At 38.5% G+C, this 20,609-nt stretch overlaps 2 protein-coding genes across 4 annotated transcripts; one reads left to right on the top strand and one right to left on the bottom strand.

The window, feature by feature from the left end:
• Positions 1-690: 690 nt before the first annotated feature.
• On the bottom strand, positions 691-9,074 carry CCDC122 (coiled-coil domain containing 122). The gene is made up of 5 exons (XM_066176212.1): positions 8,906-9,074; positions 8,181-8,313; positions 6,103-6,501; positions 4,873-4,989; positions 691-1,632 (listed from the first exon to the last, which is right to left on the bottom strand). Exons 1-5 carry the CDS (start codon positions 8,908-8,910, stop codon positions 1,468-1,470), a joined length of 819 nt encoding a protein of 272 aa, XP_066032309.1. The 5' UTR covers positions 8,911-9,074; the 3' UTR covers positions 691-1,467.
• A 1,364-nt stretch (positions 9,075-10,438) lies between these two features.
• On the top strand, positions 10,439-19,154 carry LACC1 (laccase domain containing 1). Of its 3 annotated transcripts, none has more exons than XM_066176209.1 (6): positions 10,528-10,612; positions 13,943-14,538; positions 15,122-15,303; positions 15,783-15,948; positions 16,615-16,840; positions 17,295-19,154. In XM_066176209.1, the coding sequence occupies exons 2-6, from the start codon at positions 13,971-13,973 to the stop codon at positions 17,467-17,469; spliced, it is 1,317 nt and encodes a 438-aa protein (XP_066032306.1). In that variant the 5' UTR covers positions 10,528-10,612; positions 13,943-13,970; the 3' UTR covers positions 17,470-19,154. The 3 variants fall into 3 exon arrangements, with proteins under 3 accessions (XP_066032308.1, XP_066032306.1, XP_066032307.1); XM_066176210.1 differs by having other exon boundaries at positions 10,530-10,612; positions 14,442-14,538; XM_066176211.1 differs by lacking the exon at positions 13,943-14,538 and having other exon boundaries at positions 10,439-10,612.
• Positions 19,155-20,609: the final 1,455 nt, after the last annotated feature.

The raw sequence follows: 20,609 nt of genomic DNA, 5'->3' as shown, positions 1-20,609 counted from the left end.
GTGTAGGGATAAACTATGGTAATGTTGCAGTTTTTGTGCTACATACTCAATAAGACTCAGTATTCAGGATATATTGTTACTATAGCATAGGATATTGAGGTTTTAATTTCTACTTTATTGCTTTAATCAAAGCAGCCTGGTTCATATTATTGCAAAGGAAAAAGACTGAGCAAAAAAGCCTTGAGAGACTAGGAGTGTTGAGAGAGAGCCTTACTGAATCAGGATATTGCTTAAAATAACTTTATATTAAGTGAAATAACATATTAAGGGAAATGTAAACATACATGAACATATGAGGTAATAAGGTAATAAGGTAATAACAGTACTACATTATAAGCTTTGCTTTTGTAAGATAACAATACATAAACAGTTTAACATTTTTCACACTAAATAGTTGTCTTCATTTTATATTCATGAGTAAAGGTAAATCTAAATTATTCAAGACAACACCTTAAATAAAAAGCTACTTTCATAGAACACATAAACATTACAAGTTATGTCCAAGCAGAACTACTGCCTTAAGTGTAAGAGAAGGGAAAGTACTGTAAATTCTTCAAATGCCAAGCAATATAAAAATAAAAAGAAAGTAAAGGAAAACATCTACTGTTCCCAACTATTTTAACAAGAGTTTTTAATGCATTGTCATGTATGTTGAGTCATCTTAGATCATTAAGCACTTAGATGTTAGGTGGCTGATATTAGTTAAAATCCTCTAGACAATAAATTCCTCTGTCGTCAATCATCTATAATGCATTCCTGTTTCTTGAGGGTGAGTTGTTCCATTTTAAAAGCTGTCCAGATGTGGTACCTACTCACTCCTCTTTGCTAATATCTATTAAACCAGTTGAAGTCAGGTTATTTGAAGTGCAGTTCTGAGTGTACTTGTTTCAAAGCCTACCTTTCACAGCTGGACAGCCTTTGGCCCCTTTGTCCCCCATGCCAGAACATCCTGGCAGACTGTAACATCTTCTATAAGAGTTTCCCACAGAGCAAAATACAGGTCATCAAAGCTTTCAGAGTTCCTTAACAAGTTGCAATAAAAAAGGATGTGGATAAAATATAAAAGAACTTTGGTCTCTTAGGAGTGCAAATATATACCAGTATTAATTTCTCTGTAGGAACAGCAACTTATATCCCAGCCTTCAGAGACCAAACGAAATATAAAGGAACTGGCCAAATCTTGTTTGGTTGACTTTCAAATAACTTTTTAGATAAAACTGACACATATTTTGAAAACACCTGGAAGTGTCAGTAACTTTCTTCCTGAACAGCTAAGTTATTTCTGAACAACTGATTTATTATTGTGGTTATTAGTTTAGGCCACAAAATGAAAGAGGGACAAACTTTAAAAAGAAGGAAATGACTGAGGCCTAGCCCAGTTATCAGGCTATTTAAGATTTGTAGCATTTCCAGAAAAAATTCCCCTGCCTGGAAAAGATTATGCACATTCCAGCTTTATTAAGTTTGTCATATGATGTTTTGTAACTCTGCTACTTCAAGACACTCTCTTAGTTCTGCAGCCTTCTTCTCCAACTGCTGAATGTTCCAGTGCCATTGTCGTTTATTTGAATGGACTTTGTTCAGCTGGCAATGCAAACGTTTTAAAATAGCATCATATCTCTTATTCTGTACCTAAAGAAAAATGAAAATCACTTCAAAATTTCATTCCAGTAAAACTATTTACAGAGGTGAGTTCAGCTTACCTAATTCTGTCCATTATATATTCTGACATTCGACCAAGTCATTCCATATTTATTTTCAGCTACTGAAGAGACATCTAGGAACCCATTCATCTGATCTGGTTGAGGACATGAATCATGACTCATTTTCCAATTAAGGAAAGAAAAGCTCTGTCCTACTAAGACCTTAAGTGCAGAGTTCAGTGTGGATATCTGCTCTGTAGATGTCTAAAATTCAACAAAGTAAATGCCACCCAAGGGCTCAGCATGTCACAGCTCTGTCAAGGCTTTGCACGTAGAAGATTTGAGGCACCAGAATGAGAGTTGAGAGGGCAGAAATTTTCATTCTTTGACAAGCATGTTTGGATATAAATGGGAATACAAATGAGGTAACCTCGATGGCTGGAGTAGCACCTTTGTAGCTGCACTGCATTTAAAATGGCACATTTTTCTTAGACAGGCAACAGTGTGGCAATGTAGACTGTCAATTCTGCCCTCATTGCTGCCTTATGTGGAGAAGAATGGCTGCTGCAGAAAATCCTCTGAAAATCTGCATTCTGAACTGCTAAAAGAATGAAGCATTCACTACAATAAAAATGGAAATAATGGGCATTCCCTTAATGAAATTTGGGCTTACTTACCCTAGTTTAAATGGCCTATGAGTGGTAGCGTATAATTACTCTTGTGTCTGCTTATTGAAGCATTATTACACTGTATTTCACATGCACATAATGATGCACAGCTGCATCAGAACCACAGCACGGTCAGTGACTTTCTAAAATCTCACTGCCTAAATTTCACAAATAACTAGGAAACTGCCTCACTGTTGGTCTATAAATTACTGCCCTTTTTATTTGCGACGGCTTGTCTTCCTTCAGGTTACCTCACTCTCCACAATAATTGTTTGCAACTTTTTGAGGGATGCTGTCAGATTCACTCATCTGAATGAGTGCTTGGGGCATCCACATCACTAGGACTACGTTGTATGACACTGAAACATCTATGATCAATATTATCTGCTTTTTTTAGAAATGTGTCTCTAGCATCATTATTGGGAACAGTCTGGCACATCGGCTAAGGGAGGGAACATTAATATGCTTACTGGAGACAGTGAAGGGACAGCACTGTGCTTTTTATTGGATCTTGTGTACATGAAAGTCAAACACTAGAAAAAAATTGTCTGGGCACTCAGGGTATCTCCACCACCAGGGTCATTTAAGGACAGGATAGGCAAGCATCTGTCAAGAATAATAGTGTCACACACTGACACTGGGGAAAGAGGGCAGCAGGGGAATAGACAGTCTTTTGAGTCAGGTTTTTTTAAATTACTTTTACATAACAATAAATTTTCTTGTATTTGTGGATATCTTGAATTATCCTTATGACTGAAGCCTTGACCCTACACAGCTAAGTACCCTGATTTACTGCTGACAACCCTGTCCAAGGCTGGGAACAGGATCCGCTTTTCAAGAAATAGGTAATGGGGCTGGTGCTCAGGAAAGAGTAAGAGAAGGTCCACAAGCTGCTTTAAGAGTCACAGAATCACAGAATATGCTAAGGTGGAAGGGCCCCATCAGGACCATCAAGTCCAACCCCTGGCTCTGCACAGGACATTCCCAAGTGTCACACCCTGTGTCTGAGAGCATTGTTAAAACGCTTCTTGGTCTCTGCCAGGCTGGTGCTGTGACCATTTCCCTGGGGAGCCTGTTCCAGTGCCCAAACACCCTCTGGGTGAAGAACCTTGTCCTAATGTCCAACATAAACCTCCCCTGACACAGCTTCAGGCCATTCCCTGGGGTCCCGTCACTGCCCAGTGCCTGCCCCTCCTCTTCCCCTCACGAGGAAGTTGTAACTGCAATGAGCTCTCCCCTCAGTCTCCCCCAGGCTGAACAGACCAAGTGACCTCAGTGGCTCCTCATAGGGCTTCACCTCAAGGCCCATCTTAGCTGCCCTCCTTGGGATGCTCCAAACAATTACATCAGGTGCCAGCTGAATTCCACCCCTGCAGCAGCTCAATAAAACCCCATCCATGTGCCTAGTATCTCACTTTATTCCTGTGCTTGACTTTTCTTTCCCAAGTTGTGCTGAGGACTGCTGGGTATAAATGTCTCTGTCTTTCCACTGGAAATTTTAGATTAAAAATTGGACTGTTTTCAGGAGAGTTCTTAAGAGAAAATAATACCCTGAAAGGTTTTGGGTATTTCCTATATCCTTCTGAGACAAAAAGAACATATAATCCAAACAACCGAAAAACAAAAGTGAAGGTTAACATTCACTATTTAATTAAAGTGATTTTGATGACAGAACAGAACATCATTTTAAGGCTACCTAATTTAACTTTGGGTTTAGAGAATTTTCTTAGGGAGATGTTGCCTTGGTAATAAAACATTTTCTCTAATGCTGACTAGCAGACCTATTCTAAAGCAGCTGTGTTTTGCTTTTTAGGTTAAAAATTCTCTCTGTTCTCTGTCACATGAAAAAAGTGATTCTTTCTTCCTCCTACATTTTACAATGGGCAATAGAACTAACCTTAAAGCAGTTAATCTTTATATTATTAACCTTTGCTCATTAAATTTTGTGGCATTTATTTGAACTGACAAGATAAATGGTACAAAATTTCCAAAATAAAAATTATCTAATCATACAGGGTACTTTAGTAAGAAACAAAATGAAAAATATAGTTCAATTATTTAAAAGAAAAGGTTTTAACCATTGATCAGAATTTTATCTTGTCAGCTAATTAGGAGCTGCTGTGTCATTCCTAATTTAATGTCAGCTCAAATTAGGGAGATTCATGGGAAGTCCATTTTCCTGGTCCACTCGATTCTTCCATTGATGAGTTATCAAGTCATCAAGTCAGCAGTGAAATGTAAAGTATTTCAGAAGTATTACAGAAATTTTAAAATGTGCATTTGCTTTACTACTATTCAGAGACCTCTTCTTTTTCCAGGAATCATTACAAAAGTTCACAGATGAACTCCTTCTCAAAAGACTTCAGAAAAAAATGTTCTTCACAATTAAGCTCTGAATTTTAGAAAGACTATGTGCACCCAGAATTTAAGACAGCATCATTGCTGCATATATACTTGAACAATGTATAGCCAGCAACGGTGTATAAAGTCCTTCAAACTTCATTTGCATTATCTACATTCCGTCAGGGGAACTGCAATTAAATTTTATTCCAATGACTCACCTCAATTTCTTTTTTAAGCTTAGCATGCTTTTTTTTCTCTTCTTCCAGGAGATCTCTTTTTTTATTGATGGAATCTTTCAATGTTGTGATTTCGCTTTTTAAAAGTGTGATTTCTTCCTGCAGGTGTAAGTCAAGATAAAGAAATCCACTCCTTGAAAGGTTGCACAGTTCATCTAATCTACTTATTAAAATTGTCTAATTTTAACAGTCCCAGTTAATAGAAATGAGATAAAGGTCTATAATAAACAATTTCACAACAAACACATGAATAATAATTAAATTAATAATAATTTAGGATGGGTACTTAAAAATTAACTATTAAATATTTTATCACATGGTTTTACACTTGTAAGAATATATACTCTGGATCTGAAATATGAAAACTACAAAAATACAGGACTTTGAGATAATTTTGGTGGTCTTTATTTAAAATGCAATTAACTGCAAAATGCATGAATATTTAATGTAATATTTAAGATATATTTTTCTTTCTCATAAGAAAATATGATGTTAGTCTTCATTTATCAGTATTGAAAGATCTGTTGTACAAACAAATTTTCATCAATTTACAGTAACAGACTACCATCAAACTTTCAATAATTCAAGTTACATCAGGTTGAAATCTGCGATCCCATTTCAACTTCATACTTGTGTTTGTCCATATATTGGCAAAATTCTGTGGTGAAATATTCCTATGTAGTTGTTATTAATAAAAATTGCAATTGGGTCAAGTAAAACCAACAGTTTTAGATTAGAATACCAAACATATCTTTCCTCTCTTCTTATTTCTATCACCATCTCATCAAATTTACCTCCTGTAGGCAAACAGCTCAAGTGTATTTTGTTGACAGCAAAGTTTAAAGAATATTGTGTTCTTACCAAAAAATGTAACAATATGGCGATCTTCCACAGAATTCTGAAAAGCATTCATATAAGTCTATCCAAAGATAAAGCCTAATTTACAGCTCTGTAGTATTTTCATATTTGAGTTCATTCAATCACACAGTATAAACATTTTTTTACAATATTACACAGATAACAATACTGATATTTTTCACTGCATACTGAAGTAAATTTTTCTCTAATTAATGCAGCATTATGAATTATCTATATTCCCTTGTAGTCAGTCCCTCAAGAACCATAAACATATTAAGCAAAATAATCATATTATATGAACTATGTCAAAATTATTTCACATAGAAGGAAAGAATCAAAAAGGAAATACTGTACCTGCACTTGTTTTATAACAGATCCTTCTGGATTCTGGAGCTCACATATTAACTTCTCCTTCTTTGCCTTTAATTCTTCCACAACCGCTTTCTTTCTGGCAAGTTCAATCATAACTGGCAATTTACTTTCCATCTCCCAAAATAGATGTTTATGATCCTTTATTTTTTCCCGATATTCATTATTTCTTGCAAGTATCATCTCAAACTCCACTTGTACTGTTTCTGCATCACACCTCAATTTAAAATTTTCAGAATAAAGGGCTCTGACTTGGGCCTCCAAATTTTCACACCGATATTTTGTCACTTCTGTGGCATCATCTTGCAGATGTATTTCCCCTTCTGTAGTCTTTGTTTCTAACAGAACAGAATTCATTTCTTTTTCTAGTTCCTGACACTTTGCCTGTAAAATATTTCAGTGTTAATTTAAGATTTGTTTTTGGAGGAAGATATGAAGTGTCTGGTTAAATGCTGTAATTGAAATTTATTTGACAGTCTTTTTTTTTCACTTGCCTAATGTGGTTTGAATGGAAGATAATTAGACTTGCATTTCTTAATATCATCATCTTAGAGGCACTATGTAAGAATACTGTCTTAGTCTTCTCCCCTTAGATTGAGTCTAAAATATTAAGTAAGATACCTTTAACTCACTTTTAAGTTCCTCTTAAGTTGCAAGATATATAGGACGTGGCAGATCAAACCCAATTGTAATGTTTGCTTAGAGCTGGTGAAGTCCTAATCAGAATAAAAATTACTAAAGATGCCAAAAATCCCTTGCAAACCCACACAAACACATAGAGGGGTGTGTCAGCTGATGGAGCTTAACTAAACTGTTCAAGTGAGATTTTTAATCCTGACTTCATGACAGTAGGAGCTGAGAGTTGAATTAATCACAGTTATTTTCAACCCCAAAAGAAATATGTATCTAGTCCTAAAAAGGCCTCTACATTATCTCGCTGATGAGAAGTGAACAAAATCAGGAAGGAGTACTTCAAACCATCATAAGAAATCACAGAATCATCAAGGTTGGAAAGGACCTGTAATTACCCAGGGCTTTAAAGTTCTGTGGCTCTTTTTTAAAATAGATACATGTTTTTAAATGATATGATCACAAATTATTGTTGCAGCATCATCAGACTATATTATGGGATACAGCACAAAGCTTCTTGTAAAGGGTGGCCAGTCCACTGACATTCCTAAAACTACAAGATTTCACTGCTACTTCAGAAATGTTATCTTTGTGCAAAAATATGTTTCAAATATCAATTATTTCAGTTGTAGCGCTATGCACAGATGTTATAATTGGAACTCTACTACTTCCATTTGTATTCTTCTATGCTCAAAAATGTTGACTGGAACCTTTTCTCAGGCGTAAAAGTAAGTTTTCAACAGAAATTTGATCTCTAAAGTTAAGCAATAATTGAAAGCTTAATAAAAGACAAAAGAAATTATCACAGAGTCTTCACAAAGGTACACATATCCAGTGTTCTACAAAATTGTACTGAATAATTAGGATACCCACTTCAAACATGGGGGGAGGGGGGCAGGTGAAGCATTTTGTGTCAAAAATATGTTAAGAAAAAATATACATATACTGTGGTGGAAAAAAAAATCTTTAAAATCCTTCCCCTACAATTTCTTACGAAATTACAATTAAATAAATAAATTTTAACAATCATAAAGCTCTAACTTTGCATGTAGTTGTGGGTTTGCCTTTTGGGTTCAGCTCGGTATTTTTGTTATAGGGTTGTGGGGGTTTCTTTTTTGGGGGGGGTTAGGATTTTTTCTTTGTTTTGGTTTGGTTTTTGTTTGTTTTGTTTGTTTGTTTGCTTGTTTTTTCCGACTAACAAAGCAACGTTTCACTTGCTGTAATGAAGACTTAGCTGTGCTGTGGCCTTACAAAAACAACAATACACACCCACAGCTCTGGCTGAGCTTAAATACCACACACAGGAACAGAATAGCTGCCGTACACTTGAATGCACTCGCCCATTAAGTACCATCAACTTCTCTTGTTCAAGGGAATACTTCCTCATCCAACGAAAATTAATTGATTTAATTACTCTAAACAAGGTTTATTACCTGCAATTGGAAAAGAACTGTTTTGCTTTTTTCTATGTCTGACACCTGTGACTGCTGCTGCTCTGCAACTCGTTTCACAGCTTCAGCTAGCGATGGGGAATTTTGCTTGGCCATTTCAGGCAGAAATGAAGAACTGGAAGGATAAAAAAGAGGTGAATTGTTTCATTCTTCTTTCCATTTGGTTCTTGAAGACGAAACAATATTGAGGGCCGTCCCGTGGGATCGCAGATAGACAGATTCATTTAATTTGGTTATTTTTTAATTAGCAATTACAGGTTACTCAAAGCTAATCACTGAGAATTGGCACACTTTCTTGCAGAATCTCATAAAAGAAACTACTGCGGTGTTCTTCCGCCTTCTCCGCAGAACAGACGCTCAGTTGGTGAGCACAGCCGTAACTTTTAGAAGTTATTTTAGAAGTTATTTTAGAAGAAATGCCCGAGGCCGTGCGCTACCCGCGTTTCTCCCGAACGCCCGCCTTGCTGCGGCCGCCACACGGCACCTGCCGCGCTCCCCGGGCCGCCGCCGCCCGCCCGCGGCCTGCGGAAGCCCAGGGCCATGGGGAGTCGGGATGATCCCGCCGGCAGCCCGAGGGAACGCGGCGGGAGGGATCGCTTAGGAAACGCGGGGCCGTTTCACCGCCCGTGACGGTGATGCCGCCCGGCTCGGCCGCGCCTGAGGCCGTCCTGCTCCGCCGCCCTTTGCTCCCAAGTTCCCCGAGTTACCGCATTCATTGTATTAGACTGCGCTCGCTGCCATCATTCGTTGTGCAGAGAACATCAAGTTTACCCGAGCACCGCTGGATGACGAAGGAGAAGAGATGCCGGCCCAGTCTCCTCTGGCCTATGCCGTGCTCTGCTCTGTAGCCACGGACTTGCCTCTGGTCCGCTTGTATTCAGCTATGGAATTCTAGGGAATTTCAACCCTAAATCGCACTGGTTTTATAATTCGATTTTTAAATTTACCTATTTTTGTATTTTTTATATTTTTGGAACATATTTAGTTTTAAATTGTAAATCCTATATTAAACAACTTACAGATATAAATAAATATCAAAATACTTATATATTCATTTGTAACAACTATTTTATAAACTAATTGTTCGTGTCTGCATATGACCTATTTATTTCATCCCTTTCCTGAAGTGGCATAAGCTGAATACAATATTTCATTCAGGAGGTATCAACTTGTCATTTTTCAATATTGTTTTGTACCCTGAATATTTTCTGACCTTTTCCTTCTCAGCATTCTGCACCAAAAATAACACCATTAATTAGTTTTTCTTCCTTAGTGTGGCTGAAGGAGAGAAAATGATTGCATTGGTTTCTCTCCACCAAGTAGTTCTCCTGTTAAATTTTAATGACCTAGCTCAGTCACATTTGGCACTGGGGTGGAAAGTCTCAGAGATGACCGATTTCTGCAAACTTCAGGAAAAGAGATGTCTGGGTAAGGAAGGACAAGGTCGCCTCATCAGTTCCCTTCGGGAGACAGAACCAGCTCTCATCCCTCTGTCCAGCACATGAACAGAATAGCAGGAGGGAAAATGGCAGAGCACTCACCATGTGTGTTTTGGACCTGGCAGAAATGTAGGTTTACTGTGGTTGCAGGGAAAGGAGGAACAGGAGACAAGAATTCATGGGAAATCAGACTTTATTAATTCTTCTGTCCATTAAAAAGTACTGTGGTTTTTTTCTTGTCCCTTTCTTCTGTCGTCATATACTTAACAGTCGTGCCTATGATTTTAACACAGCTGAGGAAATGATTCTTGCACAAGGCCTGATATAAATCCCTCATTTCCTTGCTTTCCTTTTAACCTTTGCATTGTCCTGTCATAGGGTTAAGACTTTTTCACTAAGCTGTGTGAAATTCCCGGCTGCTGCAAGGAGCAATCACCATCCTCACTACAGGCCTGTGGCCCCAAAAGCTGACATTGTGTAACCTCTGTCTAGGTCCAGAATAATATTTTTTCATCACTGGCTGCCAAATACTTCAGTGGAGCACAGAGCTACCGCTCAGAAAAGGAAACTCCTCCGCTGTGCACAAGTTTTCCTTTAACTTCTTTGTGGGAGGTCCTGTTTGGCTGGGCCGTGGGTTTGGGAGTTGGTCTGCGGTTGTGCAAAACTGGTGCAGCAGAAGGAAGGTGTGATCACAGCAGGGTTAACGCTGCTTCCGCCTTCAGCGCTCCCCAGGCACTTGTTAATCATGCTGGTGTCTCGCAGTACAGTTTGTTCTTTCCGGTATAACCAGCAGCAAAGCAGGGTCCGGTCAAAAAGAAGAAATACAGGTTCCCACTGCAGCCTTACACAGCATAGGAATTTCCAGCTTGTACGAATCAGCTCTGAGACTGAAAGAAGTGAGATATATAAGGCTGGAAATGCCTGTGTTTTTTGTCAGATGGTACCTTTCAGAATTTAATAGGATTGTCCACCTGTGTAAGTAAACTCCTGTGTTTATGAAAACTGCGTGTACTTCGGTATTTTCCTTGTATGCGGTGACTTCTGTTTCTTCAACCTTGCCTATAAAAACCTAGGTTAAAAGAGGAAGAATGTTTTATTTTAATCCAGTTTTAAAGGCTTAAGTGTATTTTTTTTTCTCCTGGTTTTTGGATTTTCTTCTTTGTGTTTGCTCTTGTTGAAATTTTACACACTAAGTATTTACACATGAAATTTTACACATCTCTGTTCATCTGGGCTGCTTCAATGACCTGTTTTCTTTCTTAGGGCATCTGTCTTTGGCAGATATTAAATACCCCCTGCCATTTTAATTTTCAAAAAATTATGTCTGTTCTCTCAGTTTCTCTACTAATATAAAATGACCATCAGGATTCAAAGATGCAGGAAATTGTCAGCAATCTTGTCTTGGCCAACAGTGAACTTTTAGAATTAGATTTCTGGGGTTCTTGAAAATTGCGTTTTTGCATCTCATTTCTACCCTGGGCTGTCTCTTCTCTGCAGCCTGGTTTTATTTCCTTCATTGTTCTTTCTCTATATTCACTTTGCTTTTCTAATTTTTGCTCTTGTTACCTTCCTCACCTCTCGTATGGTTATTGATAGTTTTCTTTGATCTACTTTTCTTGATATCTGTGCAAGAAAATCTTGTAACCTCCAAATGTTTGTACTGTCAGTTTCAGGGAGTGAGGAAATAGCTAATGGGTGACCTTGGCTTCACGTTTGTGCAAGTATTTGTCTTGAATTGTGTACCAAAATGATCAACTCCTTAATAAATGTACTTATTTTTTGGATGTAGCTTCAGTGGAACACTGGACAGTAGAGCATGTTAATTAAAACCCAAATAACCATGAATACATCTCCCATAGACTAAAATTTACTGTGCTTGTATGTATTTTGAGAAGGGGTTTTTTGGAGTGACTTGGAAAGGAATCAGTTTTGCTACACTTGTAAGCAAATCTATTCTGACACCACTGTCCTCACTAGGACTCTGTGATGCAAAGCTAGAAGGATATCAGGGTGAATCAGCCCCATTGTTCCTATGTGTACATCCCAGTAATTGCCCCTGTGGAGTTTTTGCAGGGCATGCACAACTTAATAACAATGTATGCAATTACCTCTCCCTCATCAAACACTTTCCTTCCACCCTTTCTTTGGTAGTATTTTTCTGGGCAAGTACAAGAACAGCAATGAACTCTAATAACCTTCCACTATCAACATATCTGAAGTGAAGCAATAATCTGTTTTTGCACTACACCCCTCTGTTGTGCTGTCTTTCCTGGGACAATGAGCTGTACCTTGATTGGGATCATGTCACATTCAAACAGGTCTCCCACAGAGAGTGTCAGGGTAGGAAAGAAAATACTCTGATTTCCCAAGTCATGGTCTTTGGCATGAGTCTGTTTCAGCACTGTTTTCTCAGCAAGATCTTTCTTCTAAAATCCATTATCAGCTGTGTGTAAATAATACTCTGAGCAAAATCAGGAGTCATAAATTCCTTGGCAGTTGCTTTTATCTGCTATTACATTTTGATACTTTCAGATCACCTGTTTTGATAGTCACTATTTAATCTTTGTAAGTGTTCAATTCGCAGAAAGGAAAACATCATTTTCAGTCAGGATTATTTTTCTTCCAGTCTGGGGGAAAGAACAATGAAGAAAATACAGAATGTTTTCTGTAAAACCTTCTCTAAATAAGCTGTCCTTTAAAACCACAAAGGTCTTTGACCTCTCATTTCAGTGGAGAAACTCTGGGAATCCGCTGACAACTGTAAAATGCCAAGGAGTTCATCATGTCTACCATAATGATAGGCCTCAAGTACACACAGTAGTATTTTTGCAGGATAATGAAGTGATGTGAGGCCAGAACATTCATGTGGTTACAGGAGAATGAAGTCTTGGGGCAAGAAAATTGAGCCAGGCATTATTTGGTGTGGTTAGCTCTGGTAGCAGAGCATTGATTTCAAAGACTTAAAAGATTCTCAAGTCCTTTGTTCCTGCAAAGATATGAATTTTCCTACAAGTAAATACATTTTCATGCACAGTTTATTACTGTAAAAAAAAAAAAAAAAAAGGTGTTAAAGAATACTCTGAATTATTAAGGGGTCTTAAAACTGTTGGTAAAGGTGCATATATTTCTACTAGATCAAGGACAGTGCTTAGTCATGAAATCTAAGTAGGTGTCTTCGAGGTTCCCAAAGCAGAGGGATCTAGCCTTTTGTTCTAGACCTCTGGATGCCTGTGATAGAAATGGAAAGATTATCAGACAGAGAGAAAAGAAAGTAGGACACTTCTGAGAGGATATGTAAAATAGGCCCTTATAGCAACAGAGATGGATTGGCAAGTTTCCACAGGTAGGCCTACCTGGGCTTGGATCAACAAAGTCCAGAAAAGGGAAAAAACAAACCACCAAAACTGGAATTACACCATGGGCCACAAGACAAAATGTGAATGATAGGATGATATTGGATAAGCTTGACACATCTTGATTTCAGAGAGGAGTGCATCTAGCAGAGTGAAAAAGCTGAGGCAGGAAGTTGTGCACAGTATTCCATTGCTTTTAGTTCTAAGTACTTCTTTCATTACTAGGTAAAGTTTCAGTAACCTCTACTGAGTTCTTGTGCATGCTGAAAAGAAGAACTATCTGGATCACGTGCCCCTTCACACAGAAGTCAGAAATTAGCAAGTCAATACTTTTGGAAATGCAAAAGGGAGAACTACAAAAGGTCTTGTGAAGGCCTGCAGGGAAAAATGTCATTGCCCTCACAGCTCAGCACCCTACTGCCAGGAGGGGTAGCAGACATGAGCTCCACCTCAGCCATAAGTATGTTAAACACTTTGAAAGAAATTGTTGCAGAAACTCCTCCAGTCCCAGGAAGGAAGGGACCTCTGTGTTTGTTTGCATCATGGAAGCTGGAGGATGGCCCATCACTCATGTCAAGGAGATCCATTAGTCTAATGAGGGTTAATTGATTCAATAAATCTAATCTTATGTACCAACCTTTCATCATCCCTGACCTGGGAAAGACCTGAGGTAGGTGGGGTGGTAGGGAAATACCTAAATGCTTAAATAAATACATAATTATTCCCATTTCCACTAGTTTTCTTTTGTTGGAATTTCTTTTGGTGCAGCTGGGAAAGCCTAAGTCAGTAATTAACTGCTATGTACCTTCTCTACACGGTATCACTGAATTAAATGCCTTAACATGGTTCTGTGTTTGGACTAACAGTGCTGTTCTTAATTTTTTCGGGTTTTTTTTCTACTTGTATGTATTTTCTACTTTCTCTCTTTGTATGTTTTGTTACTGCGTGACAGTTGGAAAAACCTTTAAATATCCTGGAATATGGTGGAAGCAGTACTGATAGATCTGTTCAGCCTCCCAGCCAACTTGCAGAACAACATCCAAGGATTACTGCACAACACTCTGGAAGCTATTGAGAAATGCTCTGCCATCCATGCTCCGTGTGTTTATGTCATGTGTTGCCAGGGGCAGGGGAGTGAAAGGAAAGGTGAACAAGAGTTCTTGCTTGCAGCTCTGAGAGGTTTTCAGAGTCTGAAGAAAAGACTGGAGGTGGTATGTGCTCAGACTACAGCTGCTGCTTTGTATGCCATCAAACAGAGATTGGATGAAAAAGACCTGAGCATCATTAAAGTTATTCTCCCCACCTTAAGAAAAGACTTAATGAAAGTGTATATAGACCATCTCTTTACAGCAGTCTACCAGTTTGAATTTGAGGATTTACAGGTGATATCTGACAGTGAAAACCTGCAGATATCTGAACATCAGCATGAAGGGCAAATACTTCCTTCACAGGACGTGGCACTCATCCGAAGTGAGATTCAGATGTACTTGGAGAGCCTGCCAAGCCTGAAAGGGGAACTCACCATCCTCAGATCTTCCCTGATCCCAGGTAGAGAGTTCCAGATAATAGTTTTTACAGAGACTGTTACCGAGCACACTTCTTCAAGGGAGTTGCAAAATGGACAAGATTTGGAAATGCCTTCAGGCATCAAATAACTCTATATGATGTTGTAATAGTGTATATAAATGTGTATAAGAGGAAGAAGTGTCAATAGAAATAAAGCAAAAGGCTGGCAAGACCATTCCAGGCCTGAGCATGATCCGAGGAAACAGTCCTGGTTTTAGTGAGGGCAGACCTCCTGTCTGTGTGGGAGTTAAAATAAAATCTCCTCCTGTCTGTGTGGGAATTGCACACTTTGAGAGTTACCATCATAATTTGGAAAGGCAGGATAAGAGTTTCTGCTGGTCTGTAGCCCCAGACATGCCTGATGTCGCAGTGTCCCTGCTATGGCATGATTATGAGCAAGAAGGAAATTAGGAATCCTTAAACTTAAATGCCACAGCTAAATCCAAGGCAAATCACTACTCTATTTGATTGGCTGATTCCAAGTCTCTTCGGTATAAACCCATGTAATAGCTGGTTTGACCTTGTTTTGAAAGCAATTGTTTGTTGTGTTTTCTTGCCTTGCCAGATGATATTTTCTTACATGGGTTCACCACAAGGACAGGTGGGATCTCCTATATACCAACTCTAAGCTCCTGCAATCTCTTCAGCAGCTCCAAGCGGAGGGACCCTCAAGTCGTTGTTAAAGAAAATCTCCGCCGGCTAGCTAATGCTGCAGGATTTAACCCAGAAGCTTTTCACAGAGTCAAGGTATCTTATAAAACAATGGATTCAAGTAAATGGCTCGGATGTTCCTTCATGTATCACTGGCTAAATTGTAGGCATTATTCTTATCTTTGTCAGCAAGAAGCTGTGATAAGCAGGACAGTTAAAACATTTATGCTGGCAGCTTATCTGGGAGAATAGCCATCGAAACTATCAGCCATTTGGCACAATGTGGAGAAGCAGCACTGATTCTTCCAAGTCTGTTCTAATATTTAACTTACCACAAAATAGAATAATCAGATAACTGATCAGAGCACTTTCTCCTAAAAGAGAAATACACTACTGCTTCTATAGTGGCTTTCTACTGAAACATCTTTAGGGCATTTGAACAAGGGAGCACCTGATTTCTGTACATAATCAGTTAGTGCAGAAGACTTTCATGTCAAAGAAAAAACCTTGTACCAGTCAGAGCTGGGTTGTTTTGCAGCCATATCACTGTCCACATTCTGGTTTTGTTTTGACAGGTTGATCACGCTAATGCTGTGTGCATTATGGGAAAGACAGAGCCTGACGACTATGATGGAATAGTTACGGATCAGAAGGGTGTCACGCTGGCAGCTCCAGGTGCTGACTGCATACCGGTGCTGTTTGCTGATCCTGTCAGAAGAGCCTGTGGTGCTGCTCATTCTGGTACGAATTGCACTCCCTGTGCAATGTAAAGATTTCCTGGGACTCAAGCTGAGATACGAGAACCCAAAGCTAGGCTTTCTTCTGTCTGTTGCGAACAATCCCCAAGTGCAAATTTGGCTTCCTTGTCTATTCCAAAGTATATCTCTAGCTTGTGCCTGGGGTTTTTTCCCCCTAAAAACAGCAATAAAACACTTTGACCATATTATAAAAATATATTTCTGGCATATTTCTGTTGTATTCCATTTAAATGTTTCAAGCACAGAGGAGCTGTGAATTATGCTCTAATTGCCCAAACCAGGACACTTGGGAAAAAGAACTCTGGAATTCTAATCTAAACCATTCTTTCTAGTTTCTATCTCCACAAAATTATATTAGAAATAAATAATATATATTATTATTATTATATTATATATTTTTATTATTTTATTATTCTTATTATATATCGAAATAATAAATTGTAAATTATATGTAGAAAAATGATTGCTGTTAATGTGTATATTTGGGGGGGCAGGTTCTAAGCTAATTTATTTTTAGATATAATTATTTAATTTTAGGTGTAAATGCATCTCCTAATTTATACCTTTAATAATTGCATATATTTTTAGCTGCTAGAAAATTAAAAAGAAAATTTATACCAATTTTTTTTCAACTTCTCATTTCTCACAGGATGGAAGGGCACACTGTTAGGAGTGTCTATGGCCACAGTAAATGCTATGGTATCTGAATATGGCTGTAACATGAAAGATATCCTTGTGGTGCTGGGCCCGTCCGTGGGACCTTGCTGCTATAAACTCCCTCACGAATCAGCAAAAGAATTTCACAGAATTGATCCAAAGTGTGTGAGACTATTTGACTCTGCAAATCCTTATATTGACATCAGAAGAGCAACAAGGTAAGCCTCCTGAGAGAACAAAAGACTAATTCCACATTAATTACTAATAATTATTTTGATACTGTATTATTCAGGACTAATATGGTGAGGGTTCTCAACAAAGTACTGTCTAGTTCTTTGCAGATCCAGAAAGGATACTTTTGAATTAATAGTATTTGCTCACTTTTACTGGATTTCAGCTATTATTTTATTGTTATATTGTTATATATTTTTCCTTTATGGATTACAGACAAAAGTCCAAATTTAATGTGATTTTACAGGATGCAGGAAAGTAATTATTTTAGTCTAGTACTGAAAGAAAGAAACAAAGCAAATGAAAGCCCAAATCACAATATTGGTACAGTTTGTACAGTTGGTACTTGAGGTTCTTCCTTAACAATAGTGCCTTATGGAATGTGAGGATGTAGAAAAAACAATATTTTCTGTTTCTCTTTCTTTTTTTTTTTTTTTCCAGGATTCTTCTTGAGAGAGGTGGGATTCTTCCCAAGAATATCCAAGATGATTCTATCACAGACCAGAACCAAAACATCACTTTCTGTACTGCATGCCACCCTGATAAATTTTACTCTCACTTTCGTGATGGCACTAACTTTGGGACACAGATTGGCTTCATATCAATCAAAGATTGAGACAATATCTCTTACCCTAGAACGGCATTTCGATAATAAGTCTGCTGTATTGTCTGGCATCCTGCTCTCCTCATAGAAGTTTTTCCTCCTTTCTTTCACAGACTTGCAGTAGGGAATCCATGGGTCTTGAGATTCTCCTGCTTGTTCCTTTCCTTGCCCTTCTGAAGCAAGAATAAGTACCTGTGGTGTGGGGACAAAAGTTCTCGTGTGAGATAGGGTGCAAAGGAAACAAGGACAACCCACACAAGTGGCAAAATCCTTCTACAAAACCCAGATACAAGCTTCAAGTTTATGGATCCTCCTTGACCAAATATTTTCCATAAACCTCACTATCTTAACGTAGTGGAAGCCCAAAAAAATGCCAATCTTCATTAGCTTCTGGTTGAGCCTGCTGAATGACACTAAGTATGACATAGCTATCTCAGGAAGGGAAGCCAGTATTGCACGTTACTTGTTTGAGACACCCAACTTTGATAGTTTCGGCTGAAGCCTTACAAAATTTTGTGCATGGGATTAATTTTCCACTTTGGATTAGTTTAAAGAAATCCAAAATATTTACATACTTTTCCTATGGAAAACTACTAGAAAGTGAAAAGCAAGCAGGCTCCTTTGGGGCAGACACTGAAAATGTATGAACTCTCACCATTCTGTAATTTTTGGTTGCAGGAAATTAGGACTAAAACCCTTAATTTATGATGTATATGTTTATGTCTCCTTACGATTTGTTGTTGTTGTTGTTTTTTCTTGAAATGGTCGTGCTTTGATACTGTCATTGACACAGTCTCAAGAATGCCCATAAATCTCTAAAATTTCTGTGAATTTATCCAGAGTTAGTTTTACTGACCACTGGACTTCCGTGTCTTACTAAGCAAATTTTAAGTGTGCACGGTTTACTTTTGGCCATTAAAAAAAAAAAAAAGCCTCTAGATTTTACAAGAGACATGATGTTTTCTGACACGCACACAGTGAGGGATTGCTCACAGTAAAGCCATGCTGATTGCGGCTTGCAGGGCTGCCAAGCACAAGCCTGGGGCCAGCGGCGCGAATGACGTACTTTCTATTTTGGATTCTGCGAGCTTTCCCCTGTCTGATGCTCTGCCCGCTAGAGGTCAGTGCTCGCTCGCGCTGCTCTTCCATCCTGGAGGCACAGATGGATGGATGGATGCATGGATGGGGGTCAAAACCGTGCAGTTTGCAAAGCACCGCTCACACGCTGCTAATTTTGCCTCTGCAGTCATCTGCCAAGTTATTATAATATCTGTGCTTGAGCAATAATCTGTTTTCATTTTGATTCGGAGCTGACTGAATTAGACCTTTCCTTGTTTTCTGGAAGAACAGACTTTTTTGTTAAAACTTCCTTTTACCTGTGAATGGTATTTCTCAGAGAAGAGCCTGGCTCTCAGTATGTTCTCTGACTGTAACCGTCTATGAAAAAAATATGCTTCTGCCAACTATCTTACTTCTTCAGAAATACCATTCTGCTGCTGCTGTAGCCCTGCAGTTATTGACAATTTTCAGTTACCTTTTTAAAACCCCTCCATTGCTTTCACCATTCAGCTGGCTTCAAACTGGAGGCTCAGGGTCCAACAGAGGCAACACTCACACTACTCAGTTTAGAGTTGCCAAGCACGTTGCTGCACACCAGCTACTGGTGTGTATTACATGTATTATTGACTTGTTCTAAATACAGGATAGTATAATTGTATGGACACTGACAGGCTTATCTTGTTGCAGTAGTTAAAAAAAACAACTCAACAGCCTACCTTCACCTTTTAGTTCTGTTCCTTTACCCTGATTTCTGTACCACTTTATGGATACTGACTGACGTAGCAGTGAGGTGTGTAAGGTATCCTTCTTGAAGCTATAGGGGCAGTAGCACTACACAGCTTTCAGTCCCTGCACCTGAAACTCAGCCAGAGCTTGTCCATCAGTGGCGCCCTTCACTTAACCTTACTCTTCCCTTGTGGATTAAGGGTGTGCCATCAAAAACAGCTGAGTTACTTGGTTCTGAAAGGTACTTGACAGCTGAAGCACCATAGGGGCCCATGTACCTGCTGTTCTCCCATCTCACCTCAAAGATGGTTTTAAACTAATTCATTTGTCCTTGCAGTAAGTAGAAAGAGCTTGCAGTCATGCTACTTACCACAGTTCAAATGCTCAACTGTATATTAGGTCACATTAACATGATACTGATAGCAAGCCCTGTCTTGTTCTTACCTGCTCAATGATTACAGTAGAGATTTTATGTTTAGAAAAATACCATTTACAGGTCATGATAGGGCTGTGCAAGCTGAAGAGAATATTAGAATTAGCAGAAACACCAAAGGCTTCACCTTTTGGAAGATAAATCATTACCACAATTGTTCTTTTTTTTTTTTTTCTTTTACATGAATTACCTAAACTGTAAACCTTTCAAGACAGGAAACAGTCATCTGCAGTGGATGACTGAGGTGAAAAGCTCCATGATCGATAAGAAAATATTGTAAGGTTCAGTCTCAAATCAGACTAGGCTCTGAATCATAGCTTCTTTCAAAAGTCCTTGCTACAAAGGCATTGTAATCCTGGCTTTAAAAAAAAATAAGTTTGGAGGAAGGGTATGATAATAAGGAGACTTGACTGTTTCACATCTCTGTTTATTTACTTTTCATTCTTGTTGCTCACTGAAGGAGGCAAGCACATCACCCTTCATTCACCACCTCTAGAGAAGCTCTTAAAATGCTTCATAAAATGTTCAGCCGTACCTAACTAATTATCAGATCCCATTTATTAACCTAATATCCATTGAATTTATAAGCTGCATTTGCCCTATTATTGTTATTAAATAACATGATTAATTATGATAACTGTGTGCCCTGAGGAGAGCACATGATATGATCACATTGAATATTGTTTTTGCTAGTTGTTACTGTGCAATTAACATTTGCTGCTATTGTAGATTCCCAATATGGGCCTCTTTATTTACATTATACACTTGACTGAAGTGTACTAAAACGTGTCTGAGAAAGGCTTTATTCACTATTCCAGTAGAAGAGGGCAGCTCTAGCAAAGCTGTCTGCCTGGGGAAGCAGTGTGCAACTTCAGCGGCATAGATCAAAACCTGAGATAATTAGTGAAATGTTTACCCAAACCATGCCATTTAT

Source organism: Chamaea fasciata, unplaced genomic scaffold (assembly GCF_029207755.1).
Source record: "Chamaea fasciata isolate MVZ Bird 193981 ecotype frontalis unplaced genomic scaffold, bChaFas1.0.hap1 SCAF_2, whole genome shotgun sequence".
Lineage (NCBI taxonomy): Eukaryota > Metazoa > Chordata > Aves > Passeriformes > Sylviidae > Chamaea > Chamaea fasciata.
The sequence above is the reverse complement of the archived record's forward strand: the minus strand, read 5'-3'. Positions and strand labels throughout refer to the sequence as shown.